Source organism: Tigriopus californicus, chromosome 4 (genome assembly GCF_007210705.1).
Source record: "Tigriopus californicus strain San Diego chromosome 4, Tcal_SD_v2.1, whole genome shotgun sequence".
Classification (NCBI taxonomy): domain Eukaryota; kingdom Metazoa; phylum Arthropoda; class Copepoda; order Harpacticoida; family Harpacticidae; genus Tigriopus; species Tigriopus californicus.
Window position 1 is genome coordinate 9,397,287 of NC_081443.1, and position 17,652 is coordinate 9,414,938.

Below are 17,652 nucleotides of genomic sequence, written 5' to 3' on the forward strand. Positions count from 1 at the left end.
CAGGGAAGCCCTACCTATGCATCCCATAGCTCATGATCCCCAATGGCGTAGACCTGTACAAGAACTGGACGAAATTGCCCAGTCCCAAAAGGCGAAACTACGTGCTAACTACGATCAGCACACCTGCCCTCTCCATACTTTGGCAGAGGGAACTCCAGTGATGATCCAAGACCCAACAACTAAACGGTGGACTGGCCAAGAGTACGTGATCCAAACCCTCTCCAAGCATGATTACATTATCAAACAAGAATGTGGGCGAACAATCCAAAGAAAAAGAGTACTGCTACGGGTCAGACACTTCACTACCCCTATCAAACAGAAAAGCCCACTCCCAGTTGAGCAGTCACATCAAGAGAACAACAATCCACTCCCAATAACGCCTTTGCCCACCCTCAGAGGTGCTCTTGAGGATCCCATCAATGTGCCTAAACCCTTAACCCCGCCATCATGGGCAAAGGTTACGTCGAAGCACACCCTGCCCTTCAAGCTCTCAAAGGTGAATCCCTCTACTCTCCCGGTGGCTACTAGATCTCGTACACCCAATCCCAAGTTCTTTAAAAGTGAAGAGGGGAATTGCAGATAGTACATAAACAGGTAGGTAGAGGAAAGTGATCGCCAATGCTCCGAAGGAATGTCGGGCCAAGGACAATAAGGTGTTAGCAAGTCCTTGACCGGGAAGGACAACTTGTGTCCGGACATCACCTCCGGAAAGATCAGGTTCCCAACACTGTTGGACACTAGCCTTGCCAGCCCGATGGTGAGGGGCTCGGTTTCGCATAGAATGTGTCCATGCATTGTTGGCGTATTGGGGCACGCACAGGTATCGCTTGAGGAACTTGGTGAAGGTGGCATCGACGGATTTGAGGGCGGATTTGAGGATGGATTGAGCGGAGTTGCGTCAATATTTAGGCCGCAGCTCTTATTCAACTCACAAATGTCAGAAATAATCAGTTTGATAGAATTGTGAAGTTAGCAGCTTCAGCGTGTTAAGGCTTGAACGGATAATCATCAATTTAGACTGTGACAAAATATGTTGTTTCCACAGAAAGAGAGCAGAATTTGCAGAAGTTTGTTATCTCGGACATGCGAAAGAACTGAAACGAAGCATTGGGAAGAAAACCGGTTAAACGTTAGTGTAACCCTCTTGAATTTCTGCTCAACATACGAATAACATTTTTTGTCCCAGTTTCATCAAAAATCATCATTCATTTTAATGCTGACAAAAACAATTTTAATTGCGTAGGCAAAATTGCAATTAAGTACAATTGCAATTAAGTACAATTGCAATTGCCTGGGCAAAGTATAGTCAACAAAAATTGAAAGCATTATAATCGGGATTACAATACTCCCCAGAGTATATCATCAAAGAGGAGGACATTAAACATCTAGACCCCGAGTGATTGGGTTCTTTCGTTAGTATTCACCCTGTTCTCTCATGTTTCTTTTGGTTCCTAGTAAATATTTTCCATTTTCGTTTATGATCTTCACAATCAAACAATATTGTATCAGTACGCGAGAATATACCGATCACTCAATGAACGCTGACAACATTTTAGTGGCACAAAATGGTCGGACTCAATATTTTTTCGTTATTCAAAAGACACTGTTATGACGAACATTACAACTTTTGTTCGAACTTTTACAAATCACACAATAGGTCTGGGGAAACATCTTGCAATAGACAACTCATGACATCAGTGGTATTATTTTTGCTAAAGACGAGCTCACAACAACTTAGAAAGCGCACTCTGATGAACCATTTCGGGTTTAGAAGGGTTCATATTAAAGGTGGTTATCTATCATCATTTTGTGTTAAACTCAACTCTACTCTCTCTCTCTCTTTCTTTTTGTTCAATACCTCTCTCTATCGAGATATTCCCGCCCACGCCAAGAGGTTCCAAGTTAATGGGGCCTTGACTCCACAGATTCCCGTTATGTGGAAGAAACCGCCCTAAATGTCGTTCACAAGTTCCAACTCGAGAATGGTTTCCCTCGCTCGGTCCTCAGTTCGTTCCCAAATCTCGACTTGGTCGACTTAAAGCTGGACATTAAAATCATGAGAGTGGCTTCATTTCCAGTTCCATGTGATTTCATTGGCAGCCGACCCCACTTGGTGGCCTTGGTCATGATGGCCTTGCTTTGGGACATGTCAGGTCAGCACCGTTTTGCGATTAGTATTCATTTTTGTTCTTGCCAGGACCTCTGCAAGGGTTTGATCCCTCAAATGTCGTGGCAAAGACGAAACCCTTTGAGAAATCTGGACACAAATTTGCTTTCAACTCAGATAGGAGCGTTCCAGATTTGTCAAAGGAAACCCATCCCAGATGATGCATTTGAAGGGTCAGACTAGGGCAGGAGAGATAACAGGAATTCCTTCGGAGTGAGGCAGAGAATGTGGATGATTGTACTTTCAAATTATTGAAAGCAACCTCCAGCCTCCAATCCAAAGTTTGGATCCTCGCGACTTGATGTTGAGACTTTCAGTCTCCGATGAAGACACAGAGACAGACATCAAAGCATAGTTTCTGATTCGATGGAACTTAATGGAACGGGGAAAAAGGAAGCCTCCAGTCCATCTTTTCCCCTCTTACGTTCGATGAAGGAAAGATTGCTACAAAGGAAGTGGCCAAATGACCTGTGATTCAAGTATCGCCTAATGGAACTACAATGAGAAAAGCTAGCCAAGTCCGGGCGAGTTCTTACCTCGGACTTAGTGTGGGTACGTAGGATGTGCTACTTGCCCAGCACACATCCAATACATTTACTGTCAGGGAACATCAATGAAGGCAGTGGACCAAAATCTGAAGAATGATCTTTGAATGGGTCCTAATATGTTCCTGTCAATACCCAATCCCATTGCTCACAAGCAGTTAAAAAAGAAGCGTTGTACAGCATTTCAATTTTTAACAAGGGGAATCCCTGGTGAAATCTCAATATTTTTTTCCCTTTTCATCACAATTTAATAACTACTGAAATTAGTATTTGAGGAATTTGGCGAGTTGATGAGAATGAAGCTTGCAAGTGTTCCGGGAAAAAGACAAACTAAGTTCTGCCCTTCTTTGTGAGTTCCAATCTCCTTGGCCAGGGCGTCTTTTTTCCCTAAACCAATTGGGCAGGCTGAAAATTACACCCGATGGTCTTGATAACAAAACTTTTGCGGAGTATAGGAATAGAAAATCATTACGTGTCAAGGTTTCCTTGAATTGATTAAGTAGCCCAAGGGGCACTAGGGCAACCAAAAACAGCGAAACCATATTGCAATATGGACCCTTTCCTAAAGTGGCTAACTTGGTATCTCATTGGCCACCTTTGATTTTTTACACCTCCTTAATCTCTTTCACTGCATTTCAAATTATTTGACATGGTTGCCCAGTATCAAGTATGTCATGACACCAGTACCCGTGTACTAATATCAAATGTCTCAATGAGCTTTGAAGTTAAGCCAATTTAAGACTCCAATTCAATGTTTGGGTTCGCTCGACCATTTCCCAACTAACAATATTTCCGGTTTGGCTGCCACGCGCTGAAGTCTCAAAACAAGATGTTATAGTCTATCCTGTACGTCATAAATATTTTTCTGCCAAGATGTCAGTCCCTTATGTCCTAAGGTTGTAGCAGCTGTTAGCAATTCAGCTTACACTTGCCGCAGAACTTGTGCTCAAAAGTGATACTGTGTACATAGTCATCCTAACATCATTTTCATAGATGACCTACGTACAATACTGCAAAGTATTGTAAAGTACCTAATGTATCTCCATTAGTGCCGACCATAATTCGCATTCGAGCATATTCATTAATTTCCCATCGGGAGGTTCTGAACCAGTTTGAGCAGCAAGTTTTGACAAGCAGAGAGTAACCAGACAGGAATACATAAATAAATCGTATCACGCCAACAGGAAATCAAGAGACCATTGTCTTCTAGGCATATCGAAGATTCCGAACAACACAACTAAATAAAGCTGGCTCCAAGACTCGAAACAGGAAATGGAACTTTTTCGAAACTTAAAACTTACTGTTGTGACATTGAGTTTTTTTCGCAAAGAAACCCAGTCTAGTGGTTCTTTGTTTCCATCTCTATCTGTCAGGCTTAGAACAAAAGGCATTGAAACGCATTTTGATTTGGTAACGAATTCAAGGATACCACTTTCATATGGTCCTACTACATTGAGGGGAGGGGGGGCAAGATGAGGATTTGATCCCTATACCATCTTCAGGGTAGAAAATGTTGAGTGCATTCCAAATTTGGAATTTGATCTAGTCTTGAAAGTCTTCTTCCCCTTGCGTGACCAGAATGTGGAAACATTCTAGTTTCACTTGACTCTAAAATAGACATGCTCAAGGATCCCAGATGTGGGCTTGAAATTTCCCAGTTTGCTGGAAGCAAAGGTCGTCGATGGAGAATTCCGTGACACCGGTTTATCCTTTGAATAACGAAACATCAAGGACGCCAATAGTTGCTTTTTTCCTTGGAGCATCCATTAACTGAGTTTCTTTTGGTTTGCTGGCTGTGACCGGTTTCCTAATATTGATATTGTTTTTTATCACAAGAGAGGAGAGGTATGGGATCGCATTTTGCCAATGCAAAAAGTGATCTCTCCGCAACTATTTATTGTGCAAAAGTTTAGGATGATTGTGTCATTGATTCTTCGAGGTCTTGACAGGGACAATATTCTTCTGATTCCGATTAATGATTATTAACTTGTAGGGGTAGCATTGTTGTCCAAAAACTAGAACGACATCAGTGACTTGGTTTATCAATTGGTTTTGGGCCCCATGATTTGGCAAAATGTACTAGAATGCCAAATAACGTAACGTAATGGCAAACCTGAAAATAGGAACGGAATTTTACTCTCATCTATGATCACCAGGAAATATTTTTCTGTTAATACAATACAAAAGGCAATGATGACCCTAAACTGAGAAAGCCAAAAACTATAGTTAACAAGTTGTTGTTTATTCGGACCTTATTGGGCATTTTTAGTCCAAATTTGAAAATGTCTTGCGTCTTGGAATCATAATTGTGATCTTTTTCAACTGTGAACGTAATCTTGTGGCGGAAAATTTTGTACTAGTGTAAAAACTTGGATATTCCCCCAGAAATTGGTTGCTAACCAATCTCATTCTCTGCAACCAATAAATTAGCCTTTTGAGTCCCTTCAAACCTTTCACGAATAACTGCATTAGAAATCGGGTTGTATATAGGGTCTCAGGGTTGACCTTTGCTCGTTCAGCGAAGCCAGTCATCAAACAATTTGAACACGCTTCCAAAAGGCAAATTCTAGTCCAATTTTAGGCTGGTGGTCCCTAGAAAACTACTCTAAACTACTGATCGGATCAAACAAATGATCACGGGAGGATGCGACTAGGGCTACTGATTTACATTTTCATTGGGATATGGCATGACCAGTAGAATATCAGAAACCAGTTAGTTAGTTAGTTAGTCACAAAAAGTAACCCAGATTTTTCTTCTATCAAACCAGGGTTACCTTTTTGGACAAACCTAGCTTCTTAGGGTACGTTGGAAACGGCGGTGCTTTGAGTTTCCGAGCTTTCTGACAATCCTGATTTTGAAAATTTATTTGATCCCATCACTACTCTAAACCCTTCACCGTGTCTCTTCGATTTCAATAAAAGGCACCTTTGTATGAAGAATAATCCTTGACAACATTTCAGCGCTAACCTATTGATATGTCAGGGTCAGTATTGTTTTGAGCAACCTATCTTGTGTCCGCTCGAAAGAAGACAATGTTTGTCTTCGCCTTCATTGCATCTTCCATGAAGCTAAAGGTCACGCTGTCAGGAAGGTTTGTGTTTTGTCAAACGTTCAAAGATCCACCCACTTAATCAACACAAGAATAGCTTCTTTATCAAATCTATTGAACAAGCCTCTTTTCATCGAGACACTCTCGAAGCTGTGACAAGACGAACGATCCCGATTCCCTTGCTGAAGCTTCGAAGAGCTAGATTCCACACGAGGTGCCATGTTTTGGAATCGATCCCGATTCCCTTGCTGAAGCTTCGAAGAGCTAGATTCCACACGAGGTGCCATGTTTTGGAATCGATCCCGTACTTGAATGAATGGCAGTAAGGAGCAATCTTAGCGGTCATACATGGTGATAAATGAGAACATTCCTCAAGTCGAAAGTCGTCTTTAGCCTAGGTTGGCTGGCATGTTTGGCCTGGAAATTAGGTGGACACGTGGAGCAGGAACCCGTCTGACTCCTTGCTCTTGGTCCTTGATCCAAGGATCTCTTTTGAATTATTGGAAACTGGGTAACGAGAGATATTTCTCCTTCGGTTCAATATATCACATTATTGGTTCCCGTTCGCTTGTTCTCGAATCACTAACAAAAGTCTTGGCCATGTTTTCCTCCAACGAGGACAAAGTTCAAATTACTCGAGTTGTTCCAAAAGTTGTCTTCAGAGAAGCAAACTAAGACCAAGGGTCTTGTGCCTAATGTTACAACCTGAGTGAAATTGGATTCTCCATATGACCCAAGTTGGTTCATAGTTTATTTCAGACGGGGCGGTTGATCCGGGCTCAGCCTTTCTCCATTGTGATCCAGCCTTTATCTAGTGTGAACTTCGTAGCGACTAGCGACCTATCTCGAGGTCCAGGAGAAAAATGGCCATTTATGAACTGACCCGAACTTTTCCTTCTCTCTTTCTCGTTACTACTCTCTTCTCTCCTATCTTTACTGTGCGTTGTTCCCTTTGTTCCGTTTTCTCCTTGGAACTCCGATATTTTTGGTCGATGAAAGACTCACCCTTTATGGAACCAATTGGACGATAAGTTGGGAGATGCAAAAAAGTGTTTGATGGGTGGGCAAACCGCTCAGAATGGATGGTCAGGATATTGAAGATAAGAAGGCGAGTGATATTCCTCATTTTGATAAGAGATGCTTCTTCACAATTCTTGGAGTCCAAAGGATAACACAGCCTTTAAGCAAAAAGAGAAACATAATTTCCTGGTAAGAGAAACTCAATGCAGGCCTGGTGAATTCAACACTTGGTAAAGATTATTTTCATTCCAATATGCAATTTGAAATAGTTAAAGTCATCAACATAACGGGAAAAGAATACTTTAATTTACTTTTGTCAATTTCGTTGCTGTACATATTGGTAAGTTTACGAATCTTCCAATACTTCAGATCAAGAAGATATTGTGTTTTATGGGCAAAAACACAAGAAAAAGGGCGGGGTAATTGTGCGGGGTTTTATCAGCAACGAGGACGGTTGGTCTAATCCTAGTATTTTTGGAGCCAGGGTTCCACTCGGGTCAGAATGGGAGAAAAGGGAATGGGTCGACTTTTCACGTCCCATAAACTTCGTTTTACATCCAAAAATGAGAGAAACACTCATTGGTGACTGGACTCTCAGGGGAGCAATTTCCCATAATAGAGACCTAGCAGCTAAACGTTTCCACAAGATTCACTTAGTACGTCCTGTTAGGTGAGAATGTACTCATGAATCCCTGACCGTATTTTGTCTGCAGGTGAGCAATTCATCAACTCCGATGACAAACTTGAATGCAGTCTTTGGATTGACATCACGACATCGTCCCATTTGACTTTGAGAGCCTTGTCCCTCTTTGTTCCATTTTCCCCCCTCAAAAGTCCCACTATTCTCTGCACACATACACGCACAAAGCGACATGGCATAAACGCTCAGATTATCCGGCATGAAATAAAACCTCCCAGCTACATCCTACTCCTCTCTGATGAATCATCTCACTAAATAAGAGAAACTGCTCTTAAGTCCCTTCAGTGTTCCTTGATATCCAGTGGGGCTGGAACCGGCGTTCCCATTTTAAGACTCCCCGCTCATCACGTCACGTTTCATGGGCAAGATGAAAATGGAATATTTTATCCTAGCTGAGGTTGTCCCGTGGCGAATAAAGATTCTTTTGTGTCCGGAAATCCTAATTGAACTCGGTTCCTGATGGTTGATGGGAAGAGACTCCCCACATTTCAACGCCCAACTTCTTTACTGGATTTTCCACGGAAGGACCGTGGAACAGGGCGACAAAATGCATTCGAAAGAAGTTTCGCGTTCTGGGACCACAAAGAGTATTGCTTTCGAGTCGGAACTTGAACTTGGCCATAGACAAATGGCCCCAAGCCTTGGGATGTAAAATTGCAGTGGAGCGATCCTATTGTCAATAGCTGTCAATCAATGGGACAAAGGCAAGGGACTGACTGGCCCACTTCAGGATCATTGTCAGGATAATAACAGAGTCACCAGGGATGGATGTGTCCTTACTGCAGTACACTGTGTGCAGTACAATGCTTAACTGAAGTAGACATGAACTTGGTCCTCCAGCACACTTGTCTTCTATAATGTCATAAATTTCAAAATTATGAAGGTACAGTGTGGCATGGAGAACGGATGCTCCTTAGATCGTCCCCAGGGAGTTACTTGCAGAGCCATAAATTAAACGGTTTGAAAAATTGGGGATGTGACAACATGCCGGAAAACATGGGGCCAACTCGGAACAAGAGCACTTAAACTAAAGGAGAACAAAAAGTGAGGAGTGTATTAGCTCCGACACCTTAATTAAGAATATGTGCACACCCTCGGCACAACAGTCCTCTTCGAATGGGCCCCAAGAAGGCCAGAAAGAACCTTTCCGGCACTATGTTGTCGTGTGACAGAAGTTTGGTTCATTAGAATAAAGAGGAGCACAGATTGGACCCACCATTTGCCAGGTTCACTAATGATACAGGCCGAGTCAGACAATGTGGATTTTTTCTGACTGCTCGAACCACGAACGACGGGCTTTAACTTGGTTAGCCTTGAAAGGAACCACTTAATTGAATCTTACTCGGAGCCCAATCACAACTCTTAGCCTAAACAGACATGGAGGAACCGTCAATTTTGATCTTAAAGGCCATGGATCCACATCCACATGGGTGTATTGGAATAAGACAAGGTCGTGCAATAGTCGCGTATGACGCGTTCCTCGAGTTTTCTTCAATGACTTACTAGTGTTGGTTGGATGGAATGGCTAAGTAGGGATCTTCGTGGATGATGGCGGTATGAGAATGGGCATCATTTTGAATCGCCCAGTTTCCAAGTTTTCGTTCACTTTTTGGGCCATTGAACTGCATCCTGGCCTGGGAGATTGGAAGAACAAGGAACAAGGAAGGAAGGAAGGAAGGAAAGGGGAGAGGAAGGAAAGGGGAGCTTGGGAAAATATTGCCCGGATTACCTCAGAGGCGGAGTCCCAAAAGATTCGGCACAATCCACAGCGAGGAAACCTCCGTTGGTTCCCTTCATTCAATTGCACCAGAACATAAACTGCGATCAATCCAACAGAGTCAGCAAAGAAATATGGGTAATGCATTTCCCAAGAGAATCAACGCCTTTCCATCTGTTTCACAGAATTGAATAATGTAATTAAAGCAGCCTTTGAATTGGCCTCAGTATGTTCTTCTAGTTTTTACCGACGAGATCCAGACAAAAAAAAGATCCGAGTCATTATGCGCTGAAATTGAGTCCCATTGTTTCCATTATGCATATCTTGATGGACATCATGCACCCAAAAAAATGAACTTCAAGAGGACTTGATCCTAGGATTCTCGTTTCTATTGCGTTTGCAAAGTTCTTCGGTAACAAGAAACCTAACATTTTTTGACAATCCGGAGTAATACCATAAATTTTAAATCGAATGTTTTACCTTTCATTTAATACCTTATACTATGTAGGAATAGTAACTCAAATGACTTTGAAGAAAAGTTGGATGTTTTTGAGGAAAGGTGTTTAATGCATCCAAAAAGCGAAAAGGATTTCAATGCCTTTCAAATAGGAAATCAACCTCATTTAGGACCTAAAATTGCATTTACCTCAAATCTGCAATTCCACCTTGCATATATATATTTACAGTGCTAGTGATGCATCCCTCTGAATAAGGTAAACTGATTTTATCTAGCTTGATAACATTCTTTAAAACTTGTATGAAAGTATAAAGCCCGGAAATACGATTTCAGAGCCAAAGTCAAAAGCGGCCTTGTCGTGCCTTGTAGAAGTGAGTTCCCTTATCAGATGTGCTCACTTCACATTTCTTGTCGCCGATCTGTTGACAACTGACTGGGAACAATTCGGCCCAAGATTTGCAAATATTTTCTTTCCCGAATGCATTCGACATTCTCGTACATACTTTGGCCGAGAACTCGGTGTTTTCTTGCCTTCTGCCAACCGCCAAGAAACTCTGAAGGCTAGATTTGGTTTGATTCACTTTAACAAATCAGTACGAGTTGCATTGGGTGCATTGCTCGTTGGCAATCCCAAAGACCGGCCTTCATTCTCCCATGGTAGTTTCATTGCAATACTAAATCTTCACCCTGAGACCAAGAGTCCCCATTGACACTAAGTGATGGTCTTATGTGGATTATGAAATTGAGAAGATCGTACCAAGTGCTCATATTTAACAATGAAACTCCCCAATTCTGGATACATCGTTGCACAGAAATGTGGCCGGTCCATTCCAAGCACGGATTCAGGCAAGCGTGAAATGGCGAAATCCAGAATCCCGAGTAAGGAACTTCTCTCTCCGGATTGAGGAAGCTCGCCTTTACATATGACAAAGTGGGAACAATGTGCCATTCCCCCCACAGAGCAAGGCCAAAAATCATATCACACAGGGAAAAGAAATCCTCTAAATATTCAAGGGGCTGTGTTTGGAATAAAAACAAGTGGACATTGCGGCCTAGGTCCGAGTGACAAATGGCCTTCGTCATCAACTTCGTGGTTGTTGCCACAACAATGTATATGAAACTTAGGGCCGGTGCAGCCTTGCCTTACATGTTGTATGTGGGCATACTTTTTAGTTCCGCAGTCGCTTCAAAGCAAGGCCAGACCAACCAATGAAGGCAAGCTCAGCAACTGTGTCAATGGAACAATCCCACTTTACTTTTGGCATGCTATCATGTCCTCAGTAACCCAAAGGATTCCCTTCTTAATAAGGAAAGCCCAAGGAGTTATGGAAGTTCATTGCGGACTGCCAGGGCTATCAAATTAGGCCTTAAAGATTTTGGATTCTTATTTCAGGGGGAATAAGGCGATCGCAAGACGATATTACGGAAGATTACGACGAGATTGATCGCCGAAGTCCGCCAATTTTTATTAACAACACTCACACCAAAGTGATTGTGGCAGCTGATCGAATCGCAATCTTGGAATGTCGAGTTCGAAACCTCGATGATAGAGCGGTAAGCAATTTCTTACAAGTAGTAAAAGATCTCTGATCTTTTTGAGCATTGAATGAACCTAACGTTGTGGGTGATTCTTTTCATATTTTTCCTCCTCTCCCTCTTGTTTCCATATGTCTCCATTTGAGAATGGCCCCATTTCACCCTTTCCCCTTGGTTTTCTTCAAAACCTGCCACCTTTGTAACAAGGGAAAAATGACATCAATAAATGGGGCATCAGAGATGCGTTTCGCCCCAATAAATCAAGATCAAGTCAAGATAAAACGGTTTGATCCCCATTTCGTTTCCTTTTCGACAACAGCACTGCCTGCCCCGCCTTTTTTTTACAAACACACAAGGATCAGAAGCCATAATTTCCCACATCCATTCTTTTGATATGACGGTTAATTTTAGATGTGAATTGCCGAAGCTATCATCGGCTGATCGGGCTGAACACTCAAATAGGTTGACTTTTATGGATATGGAGATTTTATGGAAAGGTATAACAAAGGGCGGGGGAAAACAAATCGATGAACCCAAATATCTTGAGCAGATGAAATGGATGGTGTAAGTCGCTACTAGTGTTTTTGTCCTCGTCTCAGAGCCGAGGAGACTTGGAACGCTGACAAAGAGGAACATGGAAAGTTAGTTTCCTTGTTTTCCCCGTTTAGTGATTTGATGAATGATACCATCGTTTCCAACGGTTCCAAACTTTTTCCCGTACGTAAAGATCAATGACTTGATGAGCTTGCCCTTTGCTTGTGTACGAACGACTCGATTTTTTGTGACAATTCGACACCATTTTATAGCTTTTGAAGCTCAAAATAAGCCATTTATGAAGACTGAGAGACGGGTTTCAATAAAAACACAAAATGACACCGATTACTACTTTATTGTACTAAAGTTTTGAAAGCAATGTTACTGCAAAATATTTAACAAGATAGACAGGGCTAAAACTTTGAAATGCCTCTAATACTGCAAACTCGGGACACTCAAACATTAAGAAAAAATAATTGTAATTCACATAGCGTTTTTGCTCATTTTCTCCTCTTCTTGGGCCTCTCCTAAGTCCTCAAGTTCAAGTTTAAAAGTATCGTCTTATTACTAGTGTTAATCTGCGAACGATTTAAATTGCATCCAAACAACGCGAACGCTATGCCGGATTGGGTTTCCACCCAACAAAAGACCTCAAGTTCCAAGCTCGTTGTTTCATTTTAAGATGTAATTGCCAATTTAGATCTCAATGGCTTGTTAAATCCTCCCACTTCTATTTCGAAGGCCAAAAATTTCATCCGACTTCCCATTCCCCGAGAGATTAGGCCAGATCCTGCCCCAGATGGGCCTTCATGAGTGGAGTGGGGCACTTTTTCGCAGTATTACCCATAGAAATAGCCTCAGAGAAAGGGTTACACACTTTGGAAAAAAAGACGGAGGGAAGAGCCAGAAAGCAGTTTCCCTGTCATTTCTTCGTTTTCATCCTCGACTCAGGCGAAACTTCCGTGGTTCCGTACTTCCGTCCCCTCAAGTTTTTTCGCCTTGAATCTCCTTAGTTGGCCTATTTAGCAAATTTGATGGTGCAGTCATTCCACTTCCCCTCGTCCTCAATGTGGTTCATTCTAGTACATAACAATATGGAGAGACAGACAGAGACAAAGAGATAGAGGGGTCTTCTTGGTTGTCTCTGATTTGGTGGTCCTATACGCGTGAATTTGGCAGTTCCTCGATATCAATCCGGTCAACCAACGAGTTATGGAACAAAGGTAGTAAGTAGTATCACTGCCAAGCCGATACTTGCTCTTGAGGTTAAGTTCTGACTAGTCAACCTCGAGGTTCCATACCTTTGATCCTTTCACACATGGGCTGGCCTACTAAGAAGAGAGCATCTCCCATGGGATTTGAAGGGCATAAAATCAAACCCACTTCGATTACGGAAAGCAAACTTGCTGTTGATGTGCCGTGTCAGCGAAAAAAAGTCGAGTGAACCCTTGAAAACTCGTCGATAGTTTTACGATCAGGATCCTTGTCCGATGAACTTTGTACATCCACATTGTGTTCCATATGGACTTATGGTTAAAAAGTTCAGTATTTGAAGGCTGATGTTACTGGATGGGTGCAAATAAAATTGTATTCCATTTTCAAGAGGCCAACCCTATTTTGAGTGTAACATAGTAAGTCATAGAATAGAAATGTTGACCTTTTCGGAAAACTTCGTTTGGGTTTGCTTGTCAGAGAGTCAGCGCATCGCGGATATTCGATGTCCTTTGTTTGAAGCAAATGTTTGCAATTTCTTGGCAAAATAAGTCGTTCTTGAGGAAAACTACAACCGTTTGAATTAATTTTTGGGACCATGATAACATCGGGCAGTTAACAATATTGGTTCAAAACTGGACAACGCTCAAAACGATTCTTTTTGGGCATTACAGGGTGAGTTTACTTTTCCAACTTGATTCATCAAATACTGTCAAAAGGTTCATATAAATTGACCAGGCCAATAATGTGTATCTTACTTCAAGAGCAGAAACCTCGTTGATATTCAGGCATTGTACGGAAAAGGAACTAAAAAAATGTGCCAAATTCTCTCAGTCCGTTTTTGAACATGGAAGACTCGTTTGGGGAGGCCTTGCTTCCAAGGCCAAACCTAGGGCTGCCAATTCAATAGAAAAGAGATGGTATTGAATTAATGTAAGCACCCTTGGAAACGCCTTTGGAGAGCGATTGTGCATAATCTACAATGTCAAATGCAGCGAAATAAAATGACAGCTACCCAATTGCATCATTGTCCATATTTAAAAGATAGTAAAACTTTGAGCGAAAGCCTGCAGTATAAAGTGTTATTAATTAAGCTTCACCAAGGAGCAGGCCTGTGTTGATTACCTTATAAATGTATTTGATTATAATTACAAACTCATTGGTTTGAGATGTATTCAATTAGAATTACATTTACTTCATTTTCAGGCTTGTTCAATTACAAGTTTTTTATTCCTTTGCAACTCTAGTTCAATGACTTTCATTTTCCTCTTGTACAACATTAGGAGTCATTTGGGACCCCGTTTTGAAATTGTCCTGCCTTTTTTTGTTTGCAATCTATCTTCAGGGTCGAAATAAAAATTAGCATTTACTTGCATTGTTGGGAAGGCGCTATTAGCTTTTTTTACAATCTTCACATTTTCGTTTTGAAAATAAGCATTTTATAAAGTTTTTTCATACTACATTTGAATCTGGAAATTTTCGTTTCGTTTTTAGAGAATGCCTTTCCAAGCATTGCCAATTCAGCATCAAAAGCTCACCAAAGAGACTGGAACTTGATTACATATATTTTGTCCAGAGAATATAAAAAACGAGTAGAAAATGGTTGGAAATAAAAGGATTTGTGTGTTGAGCGACGATGTTTATTCTAAGAATGATTTAAAAGTCTGTGCGCAAAAACGTGTCATGTGGGTGAGACTTTAACTGTAATTTGCAATTGAAAAAGCTCAAATACATTGGTCCAAATCCAAGTACTCTAAACTCAAATGTAATCAATTACATTTACGTGAAAATGTACTCGCAATTATAATGACAACACAGTTCCTTCTATAACTTAACATAGTTCGTCAGCTCAATTAAGGACTTCTAGAGATGTGGACTGCAAACGAAAGCAAAACTTTCTGATCTTCTAAGCCATTCATTCCAAATGAGCAATTGATACGATCACAAGATCTTGTTAAATAGATTAACTTGAACAAGTTTGAGCCCAAAACTATTGACTCATTGAAGCGGGAAAGGAAGATGACGTCATCGTCAAATTTTGAGAGATCACTCCTACTTTTGAGGCTTCATATCTCTTTGCTGAGGGGTTAAATTGAAGGTTCAGTTCTTTAATCCATTAAAGGAATGGTTCATTCAGGTAGGTGTTATTATAAACTGTCTAAGTTTCCCTCATTAACATGCATAAAAACTAATTTTAGAAGAAAAAACCGTTTTGCGGCTGATTTTTTTTGAATTTTAGAATTTCGTATTTTTGCAATAAACTTTTTGAAACCTTAGAAACTGTTATTGTCCAATATTGAGATTTATATATTGGATTTTTAGTACCTCTACTGTTTTGAAAAGTGCCCCAATGACCTCCCAAAATTTGTGCTGCTTTTCATCGTGTCAATACTTAGGGGACTCAGGAGATATGTCCAAAGTTATCGAGAAAACACTACATAAAATTTGAATTTTTGGCCTGCTCTTGGTCAGCTACACAAGCTTTTGGCAACGTAACTTTCAAACGAACCATTTTACAAGTAAATAATATGAAAATGACCTACCTCTAATTAAAGAGATCTAAATTCGTTACTTTATAACCTTATTTCGAAAAATGACTCAGAATGGCTGTGACCAAGAGAAGGCCGATTCTCAAGCTCGTTCACGGTCCATATGTTTAGAAGTTCGTGGATAAATACATATCTACCAAAGAGCAGTAATTTGGCATGTATACATAGTCTGCTTCAATGCAAAAACAAAGAGCTTTTTCAGCAATTGGATATTGTAGCAGAAAGGAGAAGAAAAGAATGCCAAAGCATACAAATATCCCAACATGGAGCTATTGGCTAATTTCCAAGGGGTTTTGATATTTATACTTTACCCTCCCCCCCTCCCCCCCCCCGAAAAAAAAGAAAAAGTCCAAACCATTCCCGCGGTCCCACAGATCCAATTTGGATTGTTTCCTCTCTTTCTCCTTCCCAGTTTCTATAGAGACGGAGATCGAGCGAGTTCATTTAAGAAACTGAGCCCTTGGAAATCCATTTGAGACAATTGGCCTTCCCGATGTTACAGGGTCGAAGGCGCTTCTTTATTGTTATGGTACGGAAAGACCAGAGCTTCCTCCGGTGTCCCATCCTAATCCTCTTCCTCCCCCTTTTTTATCCAATGGGATGACGTTGATTTGAGCCTAAAGAACCCTCAAATTTCCATAAATGTCAAAAAGAGTAGCTGCCAGTTCGGATGGATTTCGAAGATGATAGACTCTCTTACTTCTCGGGATGGTACCTACGCAGTGGCGTGTTATTGATGATCCAATTTTTCTCCTCCCTTTGTGTTCTAGGTGTCTTGGATCCGCAAAGCCGATATCCATATCCTGACCATGGGGAAAATTGTCTACACCACGGATAAGCGGTTCTCCATTGAGCATTCCATGGCTAGCGACAATTGGATCCTCAAGTTGCGAAATGCACAAGTGGACGATTCCGGGATTTATGAATGCCAAATCAATACCGAACCCAAACGGAGCAAGGCCTACTTACTTCAAGTTGTGGGTAAGAACTCGAAACATGTCACGTCCATGTCTTCGGTCGGTTTAGCTTCAGAAATGCATTTACATTCTTCAGATCGAACCTTGAGTGACGTTTTTCAATGTCGTCCTTATTTGTTAAAGATAAATGTTGGAACTCCCTTGGGGTTGGTTGACGAAAATAACCCCTTAGAAAAAGGCCAAGCGTGTCTCTTTGTTGTTCCTTTCCACATGCGATGATATGTTTTTTGAAGGCCCCTTTGGGTGTGGGGGGGGGTTTCTGGCTTGAGAATGATATGAAGGCATCATCTGGGACAGCTAGCCCGGCCTTCAATCCGGGTAAAATATGTTTTTGTTTATGAGAGTCATCGGCTTGCGTGGTTCGAGATGGCGGAAGAATGCCATGGAGGACACCTGAAATGGTGGGCACTGTAATATTTTCCATTTGAGTTCATTGTTCAGTGCTCACTTCAAGGCCAAGTGGGATCAGTTCTCATAAAACGAATTGAAACGGATCAAATTGGAGAGAGCTTTTGCTCCCTTCTCTTGAGTTGGACCAATTTCACAGTTCCGAGATTCAAGGTGATCCCAGTGCTTTTTGACTGTGTTTTTATGGGAGTGCCAAAAGGATTTTGATATCTCATCTCATCTCGAGGAGGTTTTTCAGAAGTCGTCGTTGAGGCATTCATTGTACATACATGAGAGTTGAAGCTCGCATGAAAGTTGACATTGAGCAAAATGGACCTTTCTTCATCCTACTTGAAGGTTTTGGTCAGGGTGTCCATTTCTTTGTGACGTGAAGCTCGAAACGCCAAATCTTCTTGGGAGCTTTGCTTGCTCTCGCATCCAGATGAAACTAGAGCCTGGGAGGCATTCAACATTGCATTTACCCAAGTCTCCTGACAAGTTCAGTCAGAGAGTAACAGATTAAAGTCCAGGAATGATAAATGTGGGAGGGCAAATAAGGCGTTTTTAAAAACACATTAAGTTGTCAACTCGGAATTGTCCATGACGAATGAGGCACTACGAATCCAACTTTCAGAGGCTCACACTCAAGGCCAGATAAGAGGACCGCAAGGACAAGTGCATGTTTGGTCTTCGTACAAAATAAATCAAGGAAAAAGCCAATCTAGAATGGTTTTTAAAAGGGTTCACCATTTCTGACGTTTGGTCACTTTTTAAAGCTTGTTGTACTACATTCAAACTGCA

The 17,652-nt window shown here is 41.4% G+C and overlaps 1 protein-coding gene across 4 annotated transcripts in view; it reads left to right on the forward strand.

Annotated features, from left to right (window-relative positions):
* The first annotated feature begins 1,986 nt into the window (after positions 1 to 1,986).
* Positions 1,987 to 17,652, forward strand: part of LOC131879216 (zwei Ig domain protein zig-8-like) — a 25,396-nt gene continuing 9,730 nt past the window's right edge. Inside the window, exons 1-4 of one of the 4 annotated variants that reach the window (XM_059225472.1) lie at positions 5,868 to 5,976; positions 6,043 to 6,084; positions 11,050 to 11,210; positions 16,258 to 16,468. In XM_059225472.1, coding sequence (XP_059081455.1) covers positions 6,075 to 6,084; positions 11,050 to 11,210; positions 16,258 to 16,468 — 382 coding nt within the window. In that variant the 5' untranslated portion in view covers positions 5,868 to 5,976; positions 6,043 to 6,074. Of the gene's footprint in view, positions 2,154 to 5,867; positions 5,977 to 6,042; positions 6,085 to 10,182; positions 10,536 to 11,049; positions 11,211 to 16,257; positions 16,469 to 17,652 lie in introns of those variants that run through there. The other 3 variants (XM_059225470.1, XM_059225469.1, XM_059225471.1) reach the window with 3 other exon arrangements.